Source organism: Globicephala melas, chromosome 8, assembly GCF_963455315.2.
Source record: "Globicephala melas chromosome 8, mGloMel1.2, whole genome shotgun sequence".
Lineage (NCBI taxonomy): Eukaryota > Metazoa > Chordata > Mammalia > Artiodactyla > Delphinidae > Globicephala > Globicephala melas.
The window spans coordinates 6,556,846-6,575,538 of NC_083321.1; the positions used below are offsets into that span (position 1 = coordinate 6,556,846).

The following is an 18,693-nucleotide window of genomic DNA, read 5'->3' on the forward strand; positions in this document are numbered from 1 at the left end:
GATAGAGAGGGAGCAATCATAATTAAAGGGTTCTAAAGGCCTGTATAGTTTGAAGGGAGATAGATCTATTGACCAAGTTTAGACTTTAATACACACGTTGAAACGTTAAGGGTAATCTCCAAAAGAATAGGAAGAGTGGATAACTTCCAAGCCAGTAAGAAGAAAAGGTGTTAAACACTCAATCACTCAAAAAGAAAGCAAAGGAGAAAAACAAGAGAAACAGGACAAAGTATTACTTGTATAGAACAGAAACTACTGTTTAAGCAGAAAAGGGATTTTCTAGACCATTTTAGGTGACTGTGATAGTTAATTTTGTGTCTCAACTTAACCGGGCTCAGGGATTCCCAGATGGCTGGTAAAATGTTACTTCTGGTATGTCTGTGAGGGTGTTTCTGGAAATTAGCATTTGGAGCAGTAGACTGAGTACAGAAGGCCCCCTCGCCAATGCAGGTGGGCCTCACCCATTGCGCCCTGAGAGCCTGAGGAGGACGGGGAGGGGGCGGTGAGGGCGAGTTTGCTCCGTTTGAGCTGGGACACCCGTCTCCTCCTCACTCCTCAGGCCTTCAGGCTGACTTGAGACTCACACCACCGGCTTTCCTGGGTCTCTAGCTCGGAGATGGCATATCTGGGGCTTCTCATAATCACGTGAGCCAATTCCTATAATAAACCTCCTCATACATGTGCATATCCTAACGGTTGTTTCTCTGGAGAACTCTGATACACTCACAGAATCCCAGGGGGTCAGAGAACAAATCTCGGAAGGGTGCCTGAACTGGCAGGGCCCTACCTGGGCCTCCAGGGTAAGAACTGGGGAGGCTTCATCAGGCAGCCCTGGGGAGGGGGAGGGGAGAAGGCAGGGGACACCCTGCTGCTTCCCAGTGCTGTGGGGAAACGACAGAACTGGACCATGAGCTGACAGGAGCCACAGCCTGGGAATGGCTGCTGGGGCTTGAAGGGGTTCAGTGGACCTGGGCAGGGTGTGGGCACAGCTCAGAAGGAGAAGGACCACCTGAGTGAGGAGGGGACCCATCCTGCCCGTTTCACTTGCAGGCCACACCCACTTCGGATAATCGGCTTTTGGGCCGAGGTTCCCATCACCAGGACCAGAAGAAAGGGCCTTCTTGGGGGCTGGCTAGGGAATGAAGCGGCTGGGAGTGACGAAGGGGTCCTGGGCAGGCCTTTATACCTTGGTGAGGGTGCCACGTGGGCCGGTGGCAGAGAGGCAGATGTATGGGCTTCTGTAAATTAAAGCTGGGCTCTCTGAGCCCCTTTGAAGGCCTTGTGTCACATGGAAGGGCATGGACTCCCCCCATCCCCTTCACGTCTGGTGGTGTCCTTGCTCGACGGCTGCTCACCCATCAGATCCTCACGGGCCCAGGCAGCCAGTCTGGCCCTGCTCCTTACCCTCAGGCCCAGCAGCCCTGATGCTCAGTAAACATTTGCTGAAGTAATGAAAGGATGAACGTTCTTAACTCTGCTTTACACCAGCCCTGGAAGTCTGAGATGAAACACGGACTCAGTGGTAATTCGCCCGAGGTCAGACAGCTTGTGAATAGAAAAGCAGTCCAGATGAGGTACTGCCCCAGCCAGCTTGCCCCCAGGCCCTGGCTAAGACCTCAGTGACCCTCACACCAGCCTGTGTGGAGGCATCACTGCCTGCAGTTCCTGAGGGGGAAAGTGTTGCTGGCAGGGCCCCACCTTCTCCCATGGTTCTTCCTACGCTGGGGGCTCAGGCCTCAAAAGATTTGGTGGCCCCCAGCCCCTCCCACCTCCAGGGAGCTGAACTGACGCCTTGCTGCTTCCCAGCCCCCGGCAGGGGCAAGCACAGCCTGGGGAGGGGACTAGCTAGCATGCATTCGGGCCAGGAAGGGCAAGCACGGGGCCTGGGGACCAGAGGCCACAGGATGTCTCGGAGGAAGCAGACGGCCAAGCAGGGAGGCTTCCTGGAGAGGCCCCTGCGAGTCCCTGGAAGCCCCTCCTAGCCCCTGGTGCACTATTTACTGTCTCCTCAGTCACAGGGTCAGCGTTGGGAGGCATCCTGGGCCAAACCTGGTCAATTTGACCCTGGTCCACCGTTGCTTTAGGCCTTGGTCGTTTCTGGCTCTGATGATGGTGACAGCCTCCTAACAGGCTGCACAGCGTACGGTGTGAACTTTGACAAGAGCTCGGCCAGAGCTGGTGCTATGCCACCAGGGACACTGGACTGCCCATCCATAACACCGGACGTGCCTCAGAGGCTTCCAGGAGAAATGGACTGAGAATCCCCAAATCCCAGATCTGGGCTAGGCATCCTACGGGGACCCTCCATGAGGAAGCAGCCCAGATGAAAATTAAATCAGAATCAGACCTCAAAACGAGGAGATGAGCGCAAGAAAGCACGAGGGGCTGGTGCTTGCTGGGTCTGCCACGCAAAAACTGTCATCAAAGGCAATGTGCTAAGCAACTGTATTTTTGTCCCTTGCTTACATTTCTCTCACCCTAAAGTTATCCACTCTTTTCTTCGTTTCATTAAAAAAAAAAAAATCCGTGAAGCGTCTGGAATGCATCCGGGTGTACGTCAGGGTGGGCGCTGGTTTGGTCGGACTCCCATGGGAGCCAGCTGTCACCATTCCCTTGATTCAGGCTCTTGCTCGCCCCTCACAGAGTTCTTCCCTGCTTAACTGGACACAGCTCCCAGGAGGTGCTCCGAGGAGCTCTCAGCCTCTCGCTCCACACACACCAAGGCGGTACAGGATCACGGAGCAGCACCTCCGCCCTGCGCTGCCCCCAGTCCCTGCCCCGCCTGTCCTGGCCGGGGAGGGCAGTGCCACTTGTGGCTCTGGAGGCTGGGAGAGACCAGGGTGACTGAGCCTCTAAAACACCTTCCACTTCTTACCCAAAAGCTAGCCCTGCAGAGGATAAGGCACGGCCTTCAACAGACGGCCAGGACCCATGCAACCACACCGGGGAGGCCAGGGGAGGGGGCGAGAAAATGAACCAGCTGGCTTCTCTTTAGCTGGCTGGGGCCCAGGGTGGGCTGGAGAACCGCCTTAGAGGATCCAGGCTAGCTTTCTCCCTGCATCTCCGTTGTTATTTGTGTCACCTACGACCAGGTCTCACCTGGCAGAGGCCATCACTCTAAGCCACCTCTGAGGGGTCTTGCTCACCTTCGCACTGCAGGTGAATGAACGAATGAGTTCATTTAATTGTCACAAGACATCCTGTGAAGCAGAGGTGTCTTGATGGTACAAATGGCAGAATTAAAGCCCAGAGAGGTTCAGTGACTTGCCTGAGGTCACAAAGGTGGTGATGGAGCCTGAGGGCAGTGTCACTGATGCTCCTCCACCTGCCCTCCTCCCAGGTCTAACCCTGGAATCTGCACCATGACCAGGGGGGGAAAAAATAAGGAGGGAACTTTATTTAATATTAAAGTCGGGAGGGGATCAGAAGGGAGGTCGGCTTCACTTGGTAATGGTGTTCCTGCGGAGAGAAGAAGGGCGTGAGGCTGCAGAGCGGCTGCGCACCTCCCCGACCCCATACGTGCACCGCGAGGCCCTGTGCCCACCCCGCCTCCCCACTCACGCGTTCATGCTCTTGCCACTGCCGCTGAGCACGATGTACGGTGTCTTCTGGGCCTTCTGCTTCTCCTGGAGCAAAGCCACGGTGCCCAGGGGCGTGTCGCTGGAGCTCATCTTCTTCAGGAGCTGCGGGGGCAGGGTTGGTCAACACGGGTGGGAGCGGGCCTCGGCACCTCAGCTGCCCGCCATGCGTCCCGAGGCCCCCCCGCGACCCCTCGGGCACCCACCGCCTCCTCGTCCAGCTTCTTCATCCGTCGCTCCGTCTTCATCTTGCCCGAGCCCTTCCCATGGAAGCGGTGGGACAGCTGCCGGAAAGCCTGCGATGGGGGAGGGGGGCAGGACCGTGTTGGAGCCGCCCAAGCCGCACAGGATAGGGGAGGGGCAGCGCTAGGCCCAGGGTGGGGTGGGGTGGCTGGGAGGGGATGGGAGAAGGCCAGCGGCCCCAGCACCCTCTGGGGCCCCCAGCAGAGTGGGGGGGATGGACTTCGTCGGGGCACCGGGGCTGGGGCTGGAGCGAGGGGGCAGCACACCCAGGGAGCATGTGGGGAAGAGTGCTGGCGGGTGGAAGACAAAGAAAAGATGGGAGAGTCGGCCGCCCCCCGAGGGCCGACGGCGGTGAGAGTGAAGGGTCAGGCCAGCAAAGGCACCCTCCCGCCAGGCCTGCGAGGGGGACCACCGGGCCTGCCAGAGACACAGACACCACCAGCCCCCAGCCCAGACCCTGGGGTGCGCCTCTGCCTCGCGGCCCCGCCTCAGAGGCCCCGCTCACCTCCTTGGGAGTGAGTTTCCGGCCCGTCTCGTCCACGTACTCTATCTTGACGTCAGGCTTGTAGCCATCCTTCTCCTTGAAGTCCTGGGTGAAGCCTCGGTACTCCTCCCGCCGGCTGTACTTGTCATCGATGGCCCTGCCCGAGACGGATAGGGATTCAGTGTGAGCTGCTGCCCCCCCGGCCCAGGCTCCAGGCAGTGTGGCCCCGGCTGGTGCCCCACTCACATCTTGTCCTCAATGCAGTACACGGCTGACGGCAGGGACTTGTTGGGCGCCTTCACCCGGGCCACCTTCTGCACCGTTGTTTCCAGCAGCCCTGAGGACAGGGGTTATGAGACTCCAGGCTTCCCAGCACCCGCCAACAGCACGGGGCCACTGGGAGACCCTCAGAGCTGTGCTGTGGGAGTGGACAGACATCAGGCCCATTGTGCAGATGGAGGAAACGGAGACAAGAGTCAAGTCCTTGTCAGGGGCCACTGGCCAAGTAAAAGGCAGGACTGGGATCCTAATGCCAAGGCCTCTGTGCCACAGCCTGGACTGTTTCAGCTCCCCACACTCCTCCCCAGAGGAGACACCAAGCCTCAAAGGATGCTTTGCAGGGGAATACGTGAGCACGGGCATTGAAAATGGGGTGATGCAGCACAGAAGGCCAGCTGCTACTAAGACTGCCCTGGAACCAGGGTGCAGGGGAAGGAGTGGCTCATGGCATCAGAAACGAGGAAGAGGCAGCAGAAGGGACCAGGGGAGGCCGCGCCAGCACCTGCCTCGCCTGCCCTTCCCGCCACAGCACCCAGGCCCCAGCAGGGCTGCCCCGAGCCCCTTACCTTTGTTCTGACACAGGAGCAGGGCGGCTGCCAGCCCTCTATTCACGATGGGCTCCTCGTCCAGGATGGTGGTGGAGGAAGCAGAGAACTGGGGGTGGCACAGAATGATGGAGGTTGTAAGCCACACGGGCTCTTCTGACCCTCCAACCCAACAGTCACCCCCCACTGGACTGTGGACCTCTCTATGCACCAGGCCCTGCATGACAAGACGTCTCATTTAATCCACAATAACCCCGTGAGGTTTATACACTCCATTTACGCATGAGGAGACCAAGGCTCTGAGACATGGAGGCCCCACGGCTAGGAAGGCACAGAGCTGGGCCTCCAGCCCAGCTCCTGACCCCAAGGCAGCGGGGTCTCCACTCTCGTGTCCTCCCGGCCCCAGCCCCGTTCCTCCCTGTTCTCACATCTTGCTGCTGCTTCTCCTCATCCAGGTTGACTGTGCTCCAGCCAATGTTCTCCTCCCCATCAGATTCGGAGCCGCCGTTGGCCGATCGCTCCTCATCCCGTTCAAAGTCCTAGAGGACAGATCAGGCTCAGCCCAGGCGGCCCAGCCCTCAGCCGGCCCGTCCCACCTGAGCACTGGGGCTCAGCACTGAGGACCGGCAGGGCCGACACTGCCGCCCACGCTGCGCCCCTGCCCCCGGAGCAGAGCAGGCCAGGGGAGCGTGTGGGCGCTGGGCTGCCGAGGACCCACCATGAGCTCTTCCTGCTCCTCCCGGTTGCCGGCCAGCCCGTAGGTGGGGATCTCCCCCAGCGTGCGGCAGAACTCGGATGTGGCGTTGAACACGATGGCCCCCTTCCGCTCCGGATCCTCCTCCTCCTCCCAGCCCCGCTGGCGACACTCCAGCCTCCTGACGATCTCCACCACCTGAGGGAGGGAGTGGCTGTGGGCAAACCCGCAAGTTTCTGGGGTGGGGCCCAGGAACCCAAGACCCTCCGTGGTGGCAGTATGACAAGCCATTCCCACTGCTCACGGCAGACCAGACCGGTCTCTACTTCTCCCTGACCCCCGATCTGCTCTGCGCTCTGCACCGATCTCACTGGCTCGCTTCCCTCCTCCAAAGTCGTCAATGGCTCCCCACTGCCCTTTGAATTAATATCCAAAATCCCACACGGCCCTTCATGACCTGGCCTGGGCCGACCCTTCTCCAGAGCCCCTCAGCTCACTCCTGCAGCCTCACACGCACGCCTTCCTCCAGGGCCTCTCCCGCCACTCCTCTGCCACCCACTCTTCACCTGAGAAACTCCAGTTTTAGGACTCGGCGTAAACATCCCTCCCCCTGGAGCCCTGTCCCTGAGGCTGCAGGCTAGATGCTCTGTTGACCTTCCACCTGCTTCTGGCACTGAATCCACCAGCTACCCACCCTGCCTGCCCTCCCATCACAGCAGACGCCCGGCCCTGCTCCCACCTCAGGCCACCTTACCTGGCACGGCTCCAAGGGCCCTCAGAACTCTGCTCCTGACACTACCCCCCTCCTGACTACACTCACTGTCCCCTCTATTGTGTCATTCCCACAAGCACACAGGGATGACCTCGGATCTCCCCTCTTTTATTTTTGGCTGCGCGGCATGTGGGATCTTAGTTCCCCGACCAGGGATCGAACCCACGCCCCCCGCAGTGGAAGCACAGAGTCTTAACCACTGGACCGCCAGGGAAGTCGCTCTCCCCTCTTTTAAAAACTCCTCCTTGGACTTCCCTGGTGGCACAGTGATTAAGAATCCGTGCTTCCACTGCAGGGGACACGGGTTCGAACCCTGGTCTGGGAAGATCCCACATGCCGCGGGGCAACTTAAGCCCGTGCGCCACAACTACTGAGCCTGCGCCCTAGAGCCCACGAGCCACAACTACTGAGCCTGTGCACCTAGAGCCCATGCTCCACAACAAGAGAAGCCCCCGCAGTGAGAAGCCTGTGCTCCACAACGAACAATAGCCCCCGCTCGCCGCAACCAGAGAAAGACCGCGCGCAACAAAAACCCAACACAGCCAAAAATAAATTAAAAAAAAAAACAAATCTCCTTTCAATACCACAGCCCTCCTGCTCTGCCCCCTGACAGCAAACTCCTCCGAGAAGTTTCTAGTCTCCATGTCCACTTTTGCAACCCTTTTCATTTTATTATGTTACATTTTTAAATGAATGTCATCCTACACAAAAAAGGGTTATTTATAACACATTCATATTTTTAAAAATAACAACCACCAAACAAACACCCATGTCCCCATCACCTGGCTGAGAAACATTATTAACCTCAAGTGTCTCTTCCCCACATATCTGTGGCCATGATTCACTGGCTTTCCTTTATAGTTTACCACATAAAGACCTATCCACGAACAGTCTGTTATTTTGTTGTGCATTTTTCAAACATTATGCAATCTGAATCATACTGTATGACTCTACTATGACTTGTTTATATATATACATAAGTATATATGTATTTTAAGGTTAATCTTGACACGAGCGGCTATATATAGTTCATTAGCTTTTAACTACAGAATCATATTCCGTGACACGATCATACCTCAATTTAGTTATCTAGTGCACTAAGGATGTTCTTCTTCTGTTACCACGAGTAACGCAGCTGAAGCAATCTGATGCAAGCATTTCTCTGGGGCACACGTGAGAGTGCGGACCGGTGAGCTGCACGGAACACACTCACTTTCATTCTGCAAGGTTCGTCATTGTCTTCCCACTGATTAGACTCGTTTACACGTCCATGAAAAGTGTGGCTAAGAATTCTGGCTGCTCCACATCCTCACTGACATTTGATGTTGTCAGACTGACATTTTTGCCAAATGATGCACATGTGACACAGTCTGTCATTGTTTCAGCTCACCTTTCCTTGATCACTACTGAGGTTGGGCCTCGCGGGGGATTCTAGTGGTCATTTATCCTTCTAATTCTCTGAATGCCATTCTGCATATGGACAAATATCTTCTCCCTCTGGCCTGTCTTTTTACATTCTTTATGATGTCGTTTTTCTTCTTTCCTGGCCACGTATCGAGGCATGTGGGATTTTAGTTCCCCGACCAGGGATGGAACCCATGCCCCCTGCAGTGGAAGCGCGGAGTCTTAACAACTGGACGCCAGGGAATTCTCCTTCATAATGTATTTTAAATAAAACAAAATTTTAAAATTAAAATTAAGGGGCCTCCCTGGTGGCACAGTGGTTAAGAATCCACCTGCCAATGCAGGGAACTTGGGTTCGAGCCCCGATCCGGGAAGATCCCACATGCCACGGAGCAACTAAGCCCATGTGCCACAACTACTGAGCCTGCACTCTAGAGCCCAAGAGCCACAACTACTGAGCCCACGTGCCACAACTACTGAAGCCCGTGCACCTAGAGCCCGTGCTCCGCAACAAGAGTAGCCACTGCAATGAGAAGCCCACGCACCACAACCAAGAGTAGCCACTGCTCGCCACAACTAGAAAAAGCCCACGTGCACCAACAAAGACCCAATGCAGCCAAAAATAAGTAAATTTTTAAAAAAAATTAAAAATTTTTATTTCTAAGTAAAATGTCTGTTTTCTTCTTCATGGGTTATGCTTTATATCTATATTGTAAGAAATCTTTCTCTTGAAATAATCCAATCACATAAAAACAAATACTCTATGATTCTACTTATAGGAGGTCCCTAGAGGAGTCAAGGTCATAGAGACAGACAGTGGAATGGTGATTGCCAGAAGCTGGGGGGAAGGGAGAATGGGGAGTTAGGGTTTAATGGGGACAGAGTTTCAGCTTCACAAGGTGAAGAGAGTTATGGGGATGGATGGCGGTGACGGCTGCACACAAGGTGAATATACTTAATACCACAGACCATACACCTAAAAATGGGTAAGATGGTAAATATTATGTGTATTTTAACACAATAAAAAAAAGAATCTCTACCACGAAGTCATAAACGTAATTTTTTTACTTTGGCCTCAAATATTAAGTTTTTACTTTTAAGTTCTTAATCTAAGTGAATTTGCATAAGGTGTGAAGTACAAACCCAATTTCACATTTTTCCAAATAGGTAACTGACTGTCCCACCACCACTTATTGAGCTGAGCACCTTTCACGCTGGGACATCACGTGTCCTGGCTCAGTAGTCTGTTTCTGGGTCCCTGTATTCAATCTCAGCCCTATTAGTCCACACTTATGCCAATATCCTGCTGTTTCAATTTCAACTTTCTAAAAAGACTTGATATCTGTTTCAGCAAATCCCACCACGTTATTATTCCAAAGCGTCTTGGCTATTTTGGTCCCTTTGATCTTCTGTGTAAATTTTAGAATCAACTTGCCAGCTTCCACAAAAATCTCTATTGGGATTTCTGTTGGAACAGCATTTAATCTATAGGTTAATTGGAGGAGATAGACATCTTTACAATGTTAGTGGTATCCATTAACATGGTTGTTATGGACTGAAATGTGTCCCCCCCAAAATTTGTATGTTGAAGCCCTCATCTCCAGTGTGGCTGTGTTTGGAGACAAGGCCTTTAAGAAGATAAAAAAGGTCAAATGAGGTCATAAGGGTAGGCCCTAATCCAATGGGCTAGTGTCCTTACAAGAAGGAAAGATGTCAGGGAGTAACACACAAAGGCCATGTGAGGACACAGTGAGAAGATGGCCATCTCAAGGCAAGGAGAGAGGCCTGAAGAGAAAGCAAACCTGCCAACACCTTGATCTTGGACTTCCAGCCTCCAGAAGTGTTAGAATAAATTGCTGTTGTTTAAGCCACCCGGCCTGTAGTATTCTGTTATGGTAGCCCTTGGTAACTAAAACAACACGTCTTGTTTAATGCTTTTCGAAAATGGACTATAATTTTCCCCATATAGATCTTACGAATCATTCATTCCTTTTTATTTTGTTGCTATGCTGATTACTCCTTTCCCACATTGCCTTCTCTTGCTTATCCACATTACTTCACCATCTATATCGCTTTCATAAATGGTGTCCTTTTTAAAATTACATTTTCTACCTATTGCTGGTGTACAGAAACACAATCAACGTTCATCTATTAATCTTGTGTCCAGCAACCTTGTTAAAGCCTGCATGATCTAGTCCCCATTTCCCACCACCCCACAGAGCTGACCTGATGGGAGCATCAGTGACCTCTGTGCTGCCCGATCCCAAGGTCAGTTCCCATCCTCCTGATACCCAAACTCTCCGGAGCATGCGCCACAGCTGCTCACACGCTTCCACTCCAGACCTTTCTTCACATGGCTTCCAGGACGGCACCCTCTCCTCTTTACCCTCCTCGCTTGGAGCCCTACGTTCTCTTCCTTATTTATACTCACTCTCCTGGTGATTCCATCCAGTCCTCTGGTTTTAAATCCCAGCTACACAGACTTCCATGCTTGTATCTCTCATCTCAGCCTCTCCCCTGAAGTTCAAAGTCATATATCCAACCGCCTATTCAATACAATCACCTCCAATAAGGAGGCACCTCAAAGCTAACTAAACCAAAAGGAAACACTTGCTTTTCTTCCCCACACCTGTTTCTCCCCTAGTCTCCCCCATCTCAGTAAATGGCCCAGCCAGTAGAAAACCCAATCGTGATTAATCCCACCGGGCCACGTAACCTTTACAATCCTTTCAGCCGTAGACTCTGGGACACTCGCACATAATTTTTAAATATTAACGCTATTCCGCATTAACTATGAAAGAGAAAAACTTCCCTCAACTCGCGCCCCCTTCAGCTATTGCCCCATCTTCCCGTCCTCTATTAGAGTGGGGTTGGGCAAACTGGGGCCCACTGCCTGTCCTCGTAAAGCAAGCTGTATTGGCATGCAGCCATGCCCACTGGCTACACTGGCAGAGCAGCTGAGCAGCTGAGCAGCTGCTGCCAAGATCTAAGCCTCAGACGTTTACTCTCTGGCCCTTTAACAAAAAGCCCTCACGCTCCTGCGCTGAGGAATCATCCCCAGCTGCTGCCCTCACCTCCTTGAGTCCCATCTCTCCTCAATCCTCCAGAAGCTATTGTCTCTGCCAGGGCACTGTCTCCACTGGTGCCAAATCTGACCTGCCCCTCAGCAGTGTTAGATGACGCCGCCCTCTCTCTCCTCGAAACCCCTCCTCGGCTTCAGGGAGGCCTCACTCTTGTGGCTCCCCTCCTACGCTACCCCCCACGGTAGGCACCCCAGGTTCGCTGCTGCAGCCTCTGTCTCCAGCCCCACTTTCTCCCTCGGTGGGAGGTGCAGGGTTACAAGTGTGGGCTCTGGAGTCAAGCTGTGCAAATTCCAGCTCGGCCACTTACCAGTCACGTAACCTTAGGCAACTTGCCTAACGCCTCTGTGCCTCAGTTTTCCTCAACTGTAAAATGGAGAAAACAGAACCTTCCTCATAGGGTGTTGCTGTGAGAATTAAATGAAGCAGCACATAAAGCACTTAAGTAGTGCCCGGCACGTGCCAGTGCCCCATTGAGGGTCAGCGATGACCACGGCCTCAAGGCCCCGCTGACCTCTCTGCCTCAGCTCACACCACCAGCCCTTCACTCTGCTCCAGCCTACCTGGTCCTCCAACATTCTAAGGTCGTCTATCCAAAGGACATCTGCTGTCCCCAGGGCCTGAACGTGTCTACGCGACCTCCACACTGAATCTGCGCGAGATCGGCTCCTTTGTGTCATTTCAGTCTCAATTCAAATGTCTCCCCTTGAAAGGTCTTCCGTGAACACCCGAACCAAGAGACCAACCCTCCGGTGACTCCTGTCTGGTCTGCTCAGCTCTAGTCACTATGAGAAATTACCGTTTGCTCGTGTTCACAAGTTCACCGCCACTTCTGCCTCCATGCAAGGCATAGGCCTTTGGCTGTCCTGTTCTCCAGTGACTCCCCAGCCCTGGGACAATGCCTCACACACAGTAAGGCATGCAATACACACTCCAGAAGGAAAGAAGGGAGGGAAAGATCCAACCACTAAAGCATCCCCTAGTGGAAATGCTGCAGAAACCTAGAAATCTACCAATATCTACCAATAACACCATATGAAACAAAAGAGAGGATGCAAATTGAAATGCGGGTGCTGCCTACGATGGCGCGGGAGCACGTGCTCCTCAGGACAGGCCACTACAGACACACCTGTCACCAAAGGGCCCAGCGCCCACCCACGCCTCAGGAGCCCCCCTACCTTCTCACCGCTGTCCCGCAGCTGTTGTAGCTGCCGCAGGCGGCGCCCCTTCTCCAGCTGCTTCTGCAGCTCCAGCTCCGCCTCATCCTCTTCCAGCACCTCGGGTGACCCAGACCACGGTGCTCTGCCCTCCTCTGGTGGAAACACGGGAGACGCCGGCTCAGATCACTTCCAGGGGCCCTGGGCTCCTGTCCCTGCTTTTCCACCCCTGCCCCCAACTCCCCCTCTGCCCTCCCACCCCTCGAAACGGGCTGGCTGGGCCCTTACCCTCGTCGCTGATGTCCATGTTCTCCACGCGGGGGTCATCTGACTGCAGGGGCTGAGACACAGGCTCCTTCTCCCCCTCCTCCTGGGCCTCCTCGTCTGCCTGAGGCACTCGGCGCCGACCGCGGCCCCGCAATCTGTGTGGAGAGGCCTCTGCGTGAGCCCTGGCCCCGGGGCTGGCTCAGCGCCAACACCGACCCCTGGCCCCACACCCACCTGGAACCGAAGTCCTCATCTTGAGTCTGGTCCCCAAGGGGCAGCAGGTCATCAGCCTGTATTACCACCTCCTTCTCCTTCTTGCGGATCTTCTTCACTCGCCGCTTGGTCTTTTTAAAGCTCACCTGAAGGGGAGAGAGAAAAGAGAAACGTGAAGGCTGGGGTGGCGGTGGGGGGAAGGCAGGCAGCACAAGCCCACGAGAGCGAATGCTGCCTTAGCGTTACTCTGCGCTGGCTGTGGTCATACGTAGTTCACGTACATGGGCAAGACATGAGGTGTGGGCGATTATTCTCCCGCCTGTGAGATGAGGAAAACCGAGGCACAGAGAGATTATGTATCTCGTCCAAAGTCAGCTAGCTCCTAAGCAGGAGAGCCGGGATTGTGAATCCCAGGAGTCTGGCTGCAGAGTCTTGCTCATAACCACAGAGCCAAGCAACCTACTGAGCCAGTGGTCTACCTGCGAATTCACACAGCCGTCCCAAAGGCGACAGCCACGCGCAGCTGTAGAATGACCACTTACCAGATCACCACCCATCCTTGTATCATCCCCCAAGAGCTGGCTCCCGCCATCCCCATTTCAGATGGGGCGCCTGGTACTTACGTCACTCACCCCAGGCACAGGCTGGCTAAGCGGCAGGGTCTGAACACCAGTTCAGGGCCACCTGGCTCACGGTCCTTGTTCTGTCTACACCAACTGCCTGCCCACAGCTCCTCCTCGGGGCTGCCAATGACTGCGCATCCCCAGGGACCACGCACCACATGATCACCTGATCCCCCTCCTTAGCTCATTCTGGCAGCCTGTGACCTCCGAGGGGAGGGAGGGTCACCACCCTAGTCACAAGTGCGGGTGGAGGCCTCGGGGCTCACCATCTCCTCGGGCGTGAGGTACTCGGAGGCGAGCCGGGGCCCGGCTGCGCTCAAGGACTGAGCCTGCAGCCGCAGCTTGGCCCGGATCTCTTCCAGCTCCCGTTCCCGGAGGCCATCGGCCACGCCGCCCTGCTCCAGACGGAAGGACTGCAGCCGCTCGCCCTCGAGCTCCTCATCGTACTTGGACAGGATAGAGCGGGGTTTTTGCTGCAAGACAAGAAGTACAGGTTAGGACCCAGCCCAGCTCCTGAAAAGCCACCACCGTCTCCGCCCAGAGCCCACACTGCCGGCCTGCCTGTGCCAAGTCATCCACACTCTCATCCTCTGCGTACGGCAGGTAGTCAGGCTTCTTCTTGCGCAGCTCCACGTTCTTCTCTGCCCGCTCCTTATCCACCAGGTTCACGTTCACCAGCACATCCTCCTCCTCCTGCAGCACTCCTGGAGCCAGGGCGGAAGCAGTGGCCGGTCACGCTTGCCCTCAACTCAGCAGTGCCTGTGGCCCCAGCCAGAGCACCCCAGTTCAACCCACCTTTGTCCTTGAGGGTGAGGATGACAGTCTCCCCCTCTTGGAAGGCGTCAATGGCATGCTCCACGGTGAGGCCCTGCAGGTCCCGGGCACTGTACAGGACCTAGAAGGGAGGCAGAAGGTCCAGCCGGGTCAGGAGCCCGACCCACCAAGCCCTGGAATCCCAGCACCAAGGACAGCACCCCCCGCCCCCACCCCCCAGCTGCTGCAGCTTCACCTGCCGCCTCTGCCCGAACTCCTCCTCCACCAGGGTGCTGACACCAAACTCTTGGTCCATCTCCTCCAGCAGCTTGGCCTATGGGACAGGGAGGGGGTGACGTCTGACCTCAGGCTGTTCAGGATCAGCAGAAGGTGCGGGGCCTTACTAAATGTGAGTGCAAAGAGCACAGGACTTGGAGGCACGCTGCTGAAAACCCAGCGCAGGCACTACTGACCTCTCCTACAGCCCCGAGCCCAGCCTCACCTCCCTAGGGTCCATGTTCTGCCTCACCAGCCGGTCAGGCCACCAGAGGCACTGAACGACACCCCAGCTCCCAGCACCTCACCCTCCTCTCTGCCAAGTCCTTCTCCTTCTGAAGCTGCCGGGTCCTCTCGATCCAGGCTGCAGTGTCATCCAGCCAGGGGTCATCCTCCCCCAGGGCCTTTATCTTCCTGAAGAGGGAAGACAGTGATGCTCCGGGAGCCAGCTCCTGCTCCCCCACCCCAACTCCAGAGCTGCTTGGCGCCTCCTCGGGCCCTCCCCCTGCCTGCCCGGCTGGGACCCTCACCCCAGCTTTTGGTTCAGGAGGCGCTTTTCTTTGGCAGCCGCCAGCTTCTCTCGTAGCTCTTCTCGCTGTCGCAAGGCCATGGGATTGATGACATCGGCGGTCACGGGCTCCTCCTTGGTGCCCGCCTCTGGAAGGGAGGCCCAGGCGTGAGGCTATGCCTGCCCAAGGCTGGTGGGGAGAGGAGGGAGCCACTCACGCTGCCCCCGTCCAGCTCAGGGGGCCAGAGGGGCCAGGGGTGGGGGAAGAATCCGTGCCTCCCTACTCCCACGTGACCCCACCCTCCCATGTCTCCCCACGGCACAATGGGACCCTCCATGCCTTCCAGAGTCCCTCTGATCATACTTCAAAAACAAAACAAAACGAAAAAACTAGCACCTGCACAGCCCAGATCCGTTTGCAGGAACTGTGCACATCTCTCAGCCCATCTAATGCTACCTCACAGCCAGACTGAGGATGCAACGCCAACTGCTCAAACTACAAGAAGCAGCTGAGTCCCAGATCCGCCACACAACAGCAAGGAGGGCCCCGCGCCCACTGCCAGCACACACACAGGACCGCTGAATGGTGCTGAACCTGTGCCCACTTTCTTCAAAGACCCCTTCAGATGGCCTCTCTCCTTGGCCCCAAATGCCCTCCCTTCCCCCACCCTCAGCCCCACACTCACCCTTCTTGACGGCATTGACCTCCAAGGGTTTCAGCCCCAACTTTGCCCGGAGTTTACTGAGGGCAAGAGATACAAGTGTTAGGAACTGTCAAAGAAAGAGCAGTACCGAATGCATTTCTGGACAGACGGGGTGAAAACATGAGGGGACTGAGTGGTCCTAAGGGTCCCAAACCTAGGGCCTGACCCAGCATTGGGAAGAGCACTGGCCTCCCAATCAGGCGGAAGGCCTGGCCTGCCTCTAACCAGTGAAATGCCATCCTTCCTCTTGGCTCTTAATTGCCCACTTCTGTAACTCAAATGGTTGGCTAAGATGATTTACGTAGCAACTTCCAACTTCAATCAGAACGTGTTACTGTGCGAAAGCCACCCGAAACAGCTGCCCCTGAAACTGCTTGTAAGAAAACACAGAAACATAAAGGAGACGGTACTTACTTGGTCTCCTCAATGCTGAGTGACGAGGCATCACCTGAGCTTGCTTTGGAGCTGGCAGCTGGAACAAGAAGCAGCAAGGCTCAGGAGCTGAACAGGGCCTGCAGCCACAGCCTTGGCTCCAGCTGCAGGGCCGAAGATGAGAGGCCCTCACCAGCACCTGGGCCTGCTTCCTCCTCCCCAGGAGCTCCTTCTACCTGAGTCCCAGGCTCTGAGAATGCCACCTCTCCACACACCTTCCTTTCTTGATCCAAAAGGTCCAGCTCTCTACATCCTTCACTTTGCCGCCTCTTCACTTTTGTACATTCTGTATTTTCAACCTGCACTGCCCTCTCTGGCCTCACCCTGATTAACAAAATCCTATCCGAATGCAACAATGAAATGCCACTTCCTTCGTGGAGTCCTGTTCGATTATTGATCAGCATGAACTGCTCTCCCCTGCACTGCATAGTACGGTCAGTCATTTCTGGGTCTGTTTCTCCTCACAGGGCAGGAACCACCTTGGCAACATAACTGTGTCCTCTGTGTAATTCGTGCAATCAAGAAACACACTTATTGGTGCCTGTTCTATGATGATATCGGGGTCACAGAGATAAAGGGGCATTTCGGACCTCCTCCACCCACCTCACAAACAGCAAATAACTTCACCGAACACCAGAGACAACAGCCAGACTCCATCAGGCGGAGCTGCCCCAACCAGCTGCCACCACGTGCTCATCCTTCCAGCAGGCCCACCTCACAACCTACCTCTTTCCCTCTTTCCCTTTTATCCCACCTGGACCCTGCATCCCAACCCTTCTAGGCTCTCTCCAAGGTCACCAGCCTCCTTAATTCGAAATCCCATGGATTCTTTTCAGCTCTGCTTTTCGCCTGATCTCCTGTGGTGTGTGACATTGTTGATCACTCCCACAGATCCCATGACACAAGATTCAACGGTTCTCCCGCTTTGGGGGATAGCCTACCTCCTTTTTCTAGTCTCCTGCTCTGCCTACTACTAAAACATTGGCATCTCTCAGGTTCTACTCCCAACCCTGGCTTCTCACTCCTCAGTCTCTCAAGGTACTTCATTTGCCACCTGAACTCTCATGATTCCCAAATTGCTCTATCTGGCCCAAAAGCTGGGTTGCCCCATGCACATCAAATGCAACACTCTCCAAAAGCGAATTCGTTGTCTCCCTCCAAAAATCTGCATCTCTTCCAAACTCCTCAAGTTCAGTCGACAGCACTCCCACCCACCTAATCGCTCAAGCCAAAATTCAAGGAGCATCCTCAATTCTTTCTTGTCCTTCCCGTCCTCTTCCAAGTGCTAAGCTCTGTCACATCGTCCTCCGAAACACCTTTCCAATCTCCCCTCCATCCCACTGCTGCTGCCTTGGTGCAGGCCACCATCAGCCTTCACCTCACCTCCAATCTTCACTGCCCTTGACCCAGTTCTCAACACAATGATCTTTGCAAAATATGAATATAATCAGCGCACTCCTCAGCTCAAACTCATGGCTCCCTACGACTCTCAAGACAAAGTTCAAATTTCTTAACAGGGCCTATCTCACAGCCTCGTGTCTCTGCTGTGAACTCCACAACTTGCACAATATCAGGTTTCTTCTTGCCTCTGCACGTGCTGGCACCACTTCATTCACTCACTCAACACACTTAGGGAGAGCCTGAGATATGCCAATTGAGGAAAACAGAAAATTTCTACCCTCACGAAGTTTAACAGAGAAAAACAACCTTTAATTCCAAATAACCACAGGAAGACCCGTTACAGTACTGACGAAGAGAGTGTGTTGATGCCTCGGCCTGGTGTGCTCGGCCTCCAAACCCAGAGCCCACCACCCCCAGACACCCCCCATCGCCCCGCCCCCTGCACAGGCCCCGCCCCTCACCGGCCTCGTAGCCGTCCTCCCGCTTCTCCCGCTTCACCCGCCGCTCGGAGGGCTCTGTCTGGTTGCGCTCCCGCCCGTGCGCGCCGCTGCGGGCCTCAGCTTCGGCCCCGCGTCGCCCGCTCCCGCGTTCGCTCCCACGCTCTCGGCTTCGCTTCCGTCGTTCGCCGCCGCTGCTGCCGCCGCCGCTGCTCCGGTGCTTGTGTTTTTTGTGTTCCCGGTGCCGAGGCGGCTGTTCGGTGGCGCCCCCGGTGCCGGCCGCTGCCGTGGTCCCGGCCGCCTCCTTCTCCCCACGGTGCTTCTTTGACGACCCCATGGTGGTGTGTGCACCCCGAGCCCGGCTACCGCCGAGCCCCGACAACGCAAAATGGGAACACTTCCGGGTCGCCAGACAGCCGGTGTCGTATTGCCGGAAACCAAGAGCGGCTGCTTCCGTCGCTTGCCTCGGAGCCGGCCCCAAAGGTTCATGGGAAAGCCGGGATCGGAGCCCGACTGCGCAGTCGCGGCCGCCTCGGGCGGTGGTGCAGTCTTTGAGCAGTCTTTGAGCAGGTCGCCTAATTGCGCATGCGCGCCTCAAGGTGCTGTGCGACCGGCTCTGGGTAAGACGGCATCCCAGAACTTTAAGGACTTAGGGGCCATCAAAGTCAGCACCGCCGACGCAGAAAAGCCCCTCTCAGGCTTCCCTCCGCTTGCACACCCTCAGTCACGGGACAGTCACTGCCTCACGGACTTTCCGTGGGCAGCGCCCACCGCTGCAGTAGGCGTCCTCCTAGTGAACTCCCCGGGGTCGTGGCTCCATCAGGTGTTCAACGACGAGCGTGT

At 55.5% G+C, this 18,693-nt stretch overlaps 1 protein-coding gene across 2 annotated transcripts; it reads right to left on the reverse strand.

Annotated features, from left to right (window-relative positions):
* Nucleotides 1-2,429: 2,429 nt before the first annotated feature.
* On the reverse strand, nucleotides 2,430-18,634 carry SART1 (spliceosome associated factor 1, recruiter of U4/U6.U5 tri-snRNP). 2 transcript variants are annotated; one of them, XM_030833549.3, is made up of 20 exons: nucleotides 17,875-18,634; nucleotides 15,995-16,052; nucleotides 15,563-15,618; nucleotides 14,899-15,025; nucleotides 14,677-14,782; nucleotides 14,349-14,426; nucleotides 14,135-14,234; nucleotides 13,901-14,043; nucleotides 13,606-13,812; nucleotides 12,738-12,862; nucleotides 12,525-12,658; nucleotides 12,258-12,391; nucleotides 5,848-6,021; nucleotides 5,558-5,668; nucleotides 5,151-5,238; nucleotides 4,552-4,642; nucleotides 4,327-4,462; nucleotides 3,785-3,874; nucleotides 3,562-3,683; nucleotides 2,430-3,459 (listed from the first exon to the last, which is right to left on the reverse strand). In XM_030833549.3, the coding sequence occupies exons 1-20, from the start codon at nucleotides 18,185-18,187 to the stop codon at nucleotides 3,441-3,443; spliced, it is 2,412 nt and encodes an 803-aa protein (XP_030689409.1). In that variant the 5' UTR covers nucleotides 18,188-18,634; the 3' UTR covers nucleotides 2,430-3,440. The 2 variants fall into 2 exon arrangements, with proteins under 2 accessions (XP_030689409.1, XP_060158892.1); XM_060302909.2 differs by lacking the exons at nucleotides 15,995-16,052; nucleotides 17,875-18,634 and having other exon boundaries at nucleotides 14,899-15,066; nucleotides 15,563-15,595.
* Nucleotides 18,635-18,693: the final 59 nt, after the last annotated feature.

Excerpts from the sequence above, each read along its gene's own strand:
- SART1 (XM_030833549.3), bottom strand. The coding sequence starts at position 18,187 with ATGGGGTCGTCAAAGAAGCACCGTGGGGAGAAGGAGGCGGCCGGGACC. Across the intron at positions 15,026-15,562 it reads GGTCAATGCCGTCAAGAAGG|AGGCGGGCACCAAGGAGGAG; the intron begins GTGAGTGTGGGG and ends CCTCCCTTCCAG. Across the intron at positions 14,044-14,134 it reads CCTCACCCTCAAGGACAAAG|GAGTGCTGCAGGAGGAGGAG; the intron begins GTGGGTTGAACT and ends CCCTGGCTCCAG.